This window comes from Cuculus canorus, chromosome 1 (assembly GCF_017976375.1).
Source record: "Cuculus canorus isolate bCucCan1 chromosome 1, bCucCan1.pri, whole genome shotgun sequence".
NCBI classification, from domain to species: domain Eukaryota; kingdom Metazoa; phylum Chordata; class Aves; order Cuculiformes; family Cuculidae; genus Cuculus; species Cuculus canorus.
This window is the reverse complement of record NC_071401.1, coordinates 7,790,175-7,798,733: the sequence shown is the minus strand read 5'-3', so window position 1 is coordinate 7,798,733 and position 8,559 is coordinate 7,790,175. Positions and strand designations below refer to the sequence as shown.

Genomic DNA, 8,559 nt, shown 5'->3' with positions numbered 1-8,559 from the left:
TGCCCTGGGCAGGAACACCTCCCACCAGATCAGGCTGCCCAAAGCCCCATCCAACCTGGCCTTGAACACCTCCAGGGATGGGGCAGCCACGACTTCCCTGGGCAACCTGTGCCAGTGCCTCACCACTCTCAGAGTGAGGAAATTCCCACTTACGTCCTCTAAATCTGCCACTCTCCAGTTTATACCCATTGTCCCTCATCCAATCACCACAAGCCTTTGTGAACAGTCCCTCCCCAGCTTTCCTGTAGCCCCTTCAGGTATTGGAAGGTCGCTATAAGGTCTCCTCAGAGCCTTCCCTCCTCCAGGCTGAACAAGCCCAACTCTCTCAGCCTGTCCTTGTATGGGAGGTGCTCCAGCCTCTGATAATCTTTGTAGCCCTCCTCTGGATCCGTTCCAACAGCTCCATCTCCTTACGTTGAGGATTCCAGAACTGGACACAGTAATGCATTCATACAGTAGGAGACATAGTTTATAAATAAGTTTTGGGGCACATGCTCAAAAACCTTTTACTGACAGGGGCGTGCGATCAGAAAGAAGTTTGGAGACTGCTGTTCTAATAAAAGCAAGACCTTCAAAGGCAGCTTGATGCCTTCTGTTTTTAAAGACACCACCAGTGCCTCAGAACCGAAGTAAGGCTGATGAGCAGATGCGCTGAGCCACACCTCCTTTAGCAAGGCCACCAGCTCCTCCATGCTGGTGTCACAGAGACCATTCCCAATCCATGGATTGGGATCACCTTGGTTCATGATGGAACAGGCCCTGAAAGCCATAGTGGCCTGCCTCCGCTCCCCTCCCAATCCTGCAGGACAGGCAGCCTCACACAGCTCATCTCTGAGACACCTACATCAGCAGGGAGACCACAGAGCCTGGCTGCCTCCAATCACAGGCTTATCCTCTGAAATCCAGCCAGCAGCCATTAAGAAATGCTCCTGCACCGGGAACCCCATTAGGCTGCCTGCTTACTTGGCAAGTCCTGCTCAAAGCTGTCACCTAAAGGCTCTGCCCCCTCTTCCAATTTCAGCTTCTACTTCAAAGCCAATTTCCAAATTTCACTGCAGAGGTCCCTTTAAAAACCCACAAAACTAAGCACGAGCACACAATCAAAAGGTTAAGAACATCAATCTTTACTACAGAGCACCTGTAATCCTTCCACTTGTATTTTATGGAAAACTGGAAACACTGGACTTACTATCCAAACTATAACAATCAGGGGTAGGTAACAGCATTGCTAGGGGTAAGCGTTTCTTCTAAACAAATAAACTAAAAAGTTAAGGTTTAAAAGCTAGCTTCCATTTCTGATGCTCAGCTTTTGCCTTCAGGTTTTCTCGCTTAGCAACAAAAGCGAAAAAAAAAATAAAGCCTGCTTTAAAACAGCAAGTAGGAAGAAACAGAAGATGTAACCATACAAAGCAGCAAGACTTTAGTACGGTCTCATGCGGCTTGATGGGGGCGGTGCGCGATTCGGAGGAGTAATGGCAATATCCAAGTAGTCTCCTATCTGGAATTTCTGAGACTGCAATGTCATGGAATCATCCGTGCCCTTCCTGCCCGACATGGTACTGCCAATCTCCTTCACCCTGCGCACAAGAGAAGAAAGGCAAATTCGTTATCAGAGGCAAATCTCTCCAGGCATCCAAAACAGGACCTACAACCTTCCTTCAGCACATACAACCTTCCCGTGCCACCCGTTGCACTGCATTTGGCATTCAGCCATGTGCACAGGATGCTGGGCTTTTTATCTCCAGTACCAGGTGCACCAAGAAAAGCTACACCGAGTCCTCTTTCTGATAAGGCAGAGGGGTGGGGCAACTTTCTACCGTATTCAGTTAAATACTAAATAGAATCCCTTGCCCCCTTCTGTAGGGACACAGAACAAGTCCCTACAGATGACAGAGCACGATTGCAGCTGGTTGCTGACAAAGGTTAGCTCACACTGTTCCTGGAGATGGACACCTGCAACAAGATCACTGCTGAAACTCAAACACATTCGCAGACACAAGACCTACCACACCTCATATCATCAGAAAAAAAAAAGCTTTATCTCAAACTGTAGGTCCGTGTTCTGGTTGGTTGCCAAAGCAGCAACCAAAGCCTTCAAGCACCCAGGTTCACCGTTTCAGGAACACGTCAACACACGCCACCGCACAAAGTTTAGAGTCTGCAGTGGTCATCATATAGTCTGGTACCAAGAAATTTCTGGTATTCAGAAATTTGATATGTGGGTTCTGATCTTTAAAATCAGCGTTAAAAAAAAGATAATTTACTGCTCTGATGCCTGAAGTCCTCTATTAATGCGGAGAAGAAATGCCATTTACCTATACCCAGGCCTCTTGAGATCTGTAAAAACAATTGCAAAGTTGAAGTGCGTGCCCTTCTTCCGTGCTTCTGGGTAAACTTCTTTCACCAAGCTGGTCAGCTCTTTCAGAGTCGCATCCATCCTAGGTTAAACAAAGAAAACTGGTTCACATTCCCAAAAGCAACAAGATTAAAAAAAAAAGCTTCCCAAACCCACCTAAGATGGAATCAATATATTGCTACAACTTGACCATACAGTTCCTTGCCTTTCCATACTGTTAGTACCTCAAGAAGAGCAAGATCTTGCATTTGAACTAAATAGCAAGCATTTGATTTCATAAGTATGTGATGTTCCACACAATGCATTTTGATCCAAGGATCAAGTAACAAGAAGTCGCTCTGGTTATTGATTGTGACACCTGGGAGAATTCACCACTGGATGCAACATGGTCTAAAGACATAGCTTCTAATATTGCAGTAAATTGGAAGCTAGTTAAAACAAATCTCTTCACCTCCGTAGACATTTCAACGTCTGCTTTTCCAGTTCTCTCAGAAGAGATGCCATTGAAACTGTGGGGGTTTATTTTTCTTGAATTCATTAAAGCTTTTATACAATAAATAGTGTGAGAGTTTCCTCACCTGACACGTGTGTTAAAATTATTTCTTCAATATTGGAGGAAACATAAGAAAAAAACAGTTTTCCATTTCTGCCCTACCAGGCAGCACTTCTCCTTTTCCCAGCCTTCAACCAGACCAAAGGTAAAGCTCATTTCTGTAATTTCAAGAACAAAAGGACTCAATCATCATGACTAAAGCAGCTCAAACTCTACAGGCTGTGCACTGACTCCAAGCCTCAAGCAACTAAGGAGCACTGTGTTGACAGACAACACCCATTAAGATTTCTGCAGATGGCAAACAGCTCTGATACCATCAACAGCCTGGACTGAGTCCATAAATCCCATTAAGAAGTAAATCAGAACTGCATGCTTTGGTAGCCACAAACATATATGTCATATGGCTAAGAAAATCCAAGTTATAACCCTAGCAGACATGAATGAATGAAAAATATGATTTAAAAACTAGAATATTTAATTTTCAACAGCATTGTTCAAAATACTATAAGCAATAACTAACATGCTTGCAACACTGACTAAAGTGGTTCTCCAAACTAAATTTGGAAGCAATAAATCCAGTGCTCTGTTAAAGCACCTCTACCTGAAAAACGCAAAAAGAAATGCACTACTCTGTTCTCAAGAGGCTCTGACTCAATCAACCCACTGTTCACAAAACAGTTTAAGCCTTCTAGGACAACTAGTTCTGCTGAGAAAATCGGGTTGTCGGAACAACATTTAAGCACTAGTTAAAGGAGATCCTCATTGTTAAATGTATTTGTTGTGATAACCAAAGATGGGCCATGACACAAGCCTCTGATTACACGCATCAGTGGTTGGGCATTTAATCACAGAATGGTTTGGGCTGGAAGGGACCTCAAAGATCATGTAGCTCCAAACCCCTAATCCAACCACAGTGAGTTTCACTGTTATCAGGGCTGAGATGAAGCTGTGTTCCCATGGATGCCATGCCTAAGTCACCGTGGTCACGACCAGGAGTGCTGTTTCTGCAGCAGCTGCCATGCCCCATGGAGATGCCAGACATTCACCCCATGGAAACCTCCCCATGGCTCCTTCTCTAAAGGAGGCCCAGTGAGCTCCCTCCTGCAGCCGAGGATCAGAGAAAACCTCAGTCCAGGTAAGCTCCCCCACATAGCCTGCAGCCCCGTCCAGCCACAGGGCCCTGTTTGGCTCCGAGGTCCAGGCCATCACCTGGTACTCACCAGGTGTAGATCTGCAGCTCACTGGAGGGCACATTGCCACGGGAGAACTCATCCATGCGGTGGTGTCGCCCATTGTTGGTGGTGAAGACTCGAAGCAGCAGAGGGCATGTCTGAGGGGAGGAGAATGAGGGAGGAGAACCCTGTCAGTCTCCCCCCTTTCTACTCCCAGTCCCATCGCTCCTCTTCTCCCCGTCCCTCACCTCCCTCTCCCCCCACTCCTCTCCTCTTTCTGCTCCTTCCCCCATCCCTCTTCTTCTCCCTCCATCCTTCCCCCTCCCTCTCGCCCTCTCCCTCCATCCCTCCATCCTGTCCGTCCTCTCCCTCTTCCCTCCCAGTCTCATCACTCCCATCTCTGTCCCTCCCCCTCCTTCTCATTCTCTCATGTCTCTCTCCATCCTGGCCCCCTCCCCACCCCTCCTTCTCCCTCGTTCCTCCCCCTCTCTCCATCCCATCCCTCCATCTGCCTCTCTCCTACCCCCTGTCCCATCCCTCTCATTGCCTCTCCCTTCCTAGTCCCATCCCTCCCCTCTCTCTCCTCCAGTCCCACCCCTTCCCTCTCTGCCTCCAGGCCCCTCCCTCCCCCGTTCCAACGCCCCCATTCCTCCTCTCTCTCCCCTCCCAGTCCAGCCCCGTCCATCTCTCCCTCTGCCCAGTCCCATCCATCCCTTCCCTCTCCCCTCCCAGTGCCATTCCTCCTCTCCTCCCACACCATCCCTCCTCTCCCCCAAGTCCCATCCTTCGCCCCTCCTCCCTCTCCCCTCCCAGGCCCATCCCCCCGAGGTCTCACGGCGCCGCCATCCCCTCCTCCCCGCGGTGCACACCCCGCCTCCCTCGCTAAGAGGACGCACCACACCCGTCCCAGCACCTTTTCCCGGTCGATCGGCTTCTCCGGCTCCTTCTTAATCTCCTCCTGCGTGACGCGCGACTCCACCGCCATCTTGTCCCTACACTCAAACACCCGCCCGACCCGGAAGTGCCGCCGCGCGCGGCGGGTCTCGCGAGAGGAGGGAGAGGGGGCGTGGCTACGCTGTCGGGGCGGGTAATGGGAGTAGTGTTGCGCGAGTGGGCGTAGCTTTGGATGTGGGGCGTGGCCACATGGACGGGGCGTGGCTCCAATTGGCAGTGGTGTATGGCGAGTGGGCGTGGCTTGGGTAGGTTTAAACATATCTTCACGTAGGCAAATCATAGAATCAATCACTGTAATTAGTGGTAAATTAAATGAGAAAGCGGTAAATTGTACTTAAATTTTATCTTTGCTTTAGCATTATGTTCAGGAAAGATTAAATACATATACTTTCTATTTATGGTCTTGGTTTTCCAATAGTAGAATTCTTTACTGGCTTAAGTTTGAGTCTGTGATTGTGTCTTACAAAATCAGTGGGAGAGAGATGTATGTTTCTGATGTGATAACTTGTTTTAGATGTTGAGAGTTGGTATTCGCATCAGAATGGGGAGGTGTGTTCATTTGTGAATTCTGTGAAAACAGAATTTACACTTATTTCCTCAAGCACTGTGAATTTCTCATTTCAAGAGTAAAGCACAATTAAATTCTTCTGTAAAATGATGCAGAAATGTATGTACTGGCAAAATAAGCAACTGTCAGAGACTCATAGAATCACTGAAGCTGGGAAGGAGCTCAGGAGACTGCTTCACGCACACCTCTGCTCAAGGCAGGAAGGGATGGTTGATCAGGGCTGGGGCTGGGTGGATTTGTGGCGTGTCCAGGGATGGAGATTTCTCTGGGCAACCTTCTCCGGTGCTCAATCACCCTTACAGTTAAAAAAAAAAAAAGTTGGTTCAGTTTTCTTCTTATATTTAAATTACATTTCTGGTATCTCAATATGTGCCTGTGGCCTCTCCTGTCCCTGGACACCACAGAGAAGCCTGGTTTTGACATCTTTACCCCCTTACATCAAGAATTTATACATGGTGATAGAACCCTTCAGAGCTGTCTCTCTCAAGGCTGAACAGCTCCAACTTTCTCAGCCTCTCCTCGTATAATAGACATTCCCATCCCTTAACTATCCCATTAAGATTTATTTGATGTTACATTATTATGGCCTTCCTCTACCGTTCATATGATTTTCATGGAATCATCATAGAACCATAGAATGGTCTGGCCTGGAAGGGACTTTAAAGATCATCCAGTCCCAACCCCCCACAATAGGCAGGGACACCTCCCACCAGATCAGGTTGATCAAAGCCTCATCCAATCTGGCCTTGAACACCTCCAGGGATGGGGCAGCCACAGGTTGTCTGACCAACCTGTTCCAGTGCCTCACCACCCTCACAGGAAAAAAAAAAATCTTTCTATTATCTCATCTAAATCTCTCCTCTTTCAAATTAAAGCCATTACCCCTCATCCTATCACTACAGTCCCTGATAGAGACCCTCCCCAGCTTTTCTGAAGCCCACTTTAAGTACTGGAAGGCTGCTACAAGGTCTTCCCAGAGCCTTCTCTTCTCCAGGCTGAACAACCCCCAACTCTATCAGCCCATACCTCTTATGGGAGGTGCTCCAGCCCTCTGATCACCTTTGTGGCCCTCCTCTGGACTCGCTCTAAAAGATCCATATCCTTCCTTTGCTGAGGACTCCAGAACTGGACGCAGCACTCCAGATGAGGTCTCATGAGAGCAGAGTACAGAGGGAGAATCGCCTCCCTTGACTTGCTGGTCCCACTTCTTTTGATGCAGCCCAAGGTACGGTTGGCTTTCTCGGCTGCGAGAGCGTGTTGCCGGCTCACGTTGAGTTTCTCATCCAACAGCACCCCCAAGCAGTTGTCTTCAGGGCTACTCTCAATGCATTCTCCTTTTTCCATTAATGCTTGCAGCAGAACTATGTGCTATCCAAGGTATGTCTCAGGGTCCCTATTCTGCAATGCACTTCTCTGAGTAAGGAAATCCAGGGTGAGTTTCCATCTGTGCCAGGTTGCTTTCTCAAGTGAAAGTCTAGAATTGGAGAGAAATAAATAGAATAAATCCTGCACTGTGAAAAAAAGCATCTGGTTGTTAAGGTGATATAACTCTTGATATACCTGTGCTCTAAGGGTGATTTTGCAGTTTGATTTCACATGGGAAACACTGTAGAGATGTTTCCAATGTATTATTTATTTAAAAAATACATAAGGGAGAATAAAATTAGAAAATACATTCACCTCTGAGGCTTCTGTGTACATCATGAAGAAGAAAAAGAGTTATGAGTCCATACTATTTTAAAAATTATGAAAGCTCTTTGCAGCTCACCTTTAACAGAATATTGGTTTAAAATGTAGATTTATGGCACACCTAATACAAGGCAAGAGAACCAGCAACCTATTAAAGTTCACCCTCTGCTCTTATTAACTTCCTTTTGTGGTAACCTGGATAGTATTGCACAGTTTTTAATCTATGTTAAGTTATAGCATATCATCTTTTTATTACCAAAGGGAATGACTCAGCCTCGCCACCATTTGCAGGATTTGATTTCCCAGGCAACGATACGGTTTATTATACTGCTAAAATTAATTATATCTGCCCTGATAATACACACTTTGGGCTCAGTGTGGTGACCTGCCATTTCCAAAACAAAGGAATTTATGGCTAGGATCAGGTATCATAAAGGAACAGCTGTAACAAATAAAGCACAGTTCTGTTACAAATCTAAGTAGTTCCTTCTGTTCAAACTTTTTTGTGTGCTTTATTTATCTGAAAAATGACCTAGTGTGCTTGAGTTTTAAGTAAATTCAAGTATGACAGTGTATTGTTCATGAATTGTATTAACAATCACAATTTATTTTCAGTCTAAAATCTTAGATTCTTACATTGCCTATTTGATAGAGGAAGTTGGAAATTATTTAGAAATGAAAATGCAGTGAAGCAATCTGGACCCTGGACTGCGGGATGCAGGTTTTACTGGAGATGGTGCTGTCTGGTTAAATAAGGCATAATACGGTCAACTGGGTTCCACTGGTGCAGGTTGAGGTCCTACCTGTACCCGAGTTAGTCTAACAGCTCACTGTCGCCAAAGGAGGGGATTTAGCTCCCCACTGTCTGTCTTTACTCTCAGTCATGTGAGGGCTTTTTCCCTTCCCTTCTGCCAGCTGTGGTCCTCTAGATGCTTCCAAGAATAAGTTAAATTCCCTAATTTACAATAAAACTATCCAGCTGGGGGCTTGTTTTCTGTCAGTTTATTGCATCTGACACTTCCTAAACTGATTCCATGATTGCTAAACCTGGTGCAAGATGAGCAGTGGAAGAGCCTGCCCAGGAGGAGTTTGTAGATGGAGAGGGAGAATAGGAGTGGAATAGAGCCTGTCCCTTCAGTGGCAGCGAGACAGGCGATTGCTTCACTCTCCTTTCTCATTTTCTTAGGTTTTGGGGGGAGAGGGTCCCCTCTACTTTTCAGGGATGCTATGTCCTGTGCAAACTCACCCTTGTGTGTGCTATAGAGAA

The 8,559-nt window shown here is 46.5% G+C and overlaps 1 protein-coding gene across 1 annotated transcript; it reads right to left on the bottom strand.

Annotated features, from left to right (window-relative positions):
- Positions 1–1,103: 1,103 nt before the first annotated feature.
- Positions 1,104–5,152, bottom strand: SAP18 (Sin3A associated protein 18). Its single transcript, XM_009556426.2, has 4 exons — positions 4,995–5,152; positions 4,130–4,239; positions 2,316–2,438; positions 1,104–1,577 (listed from the first exon to the last, which is right to left on the bottom strand). The coding sequence occupies exons 1-4, from the start codon at positions 5,064–5,066 to the stop codon at positions 1,421–1,423; spliced, it is 462 nt and encodes a 153-aa protein (XP_009554721.1). The 5' UTR covers positions 5,067–5,152; the 3' UTR covers positions 1,104–1,420.
- Between the last annotated feature and the right edge of the window lie 3,407 nt (positions 5,153–8,559).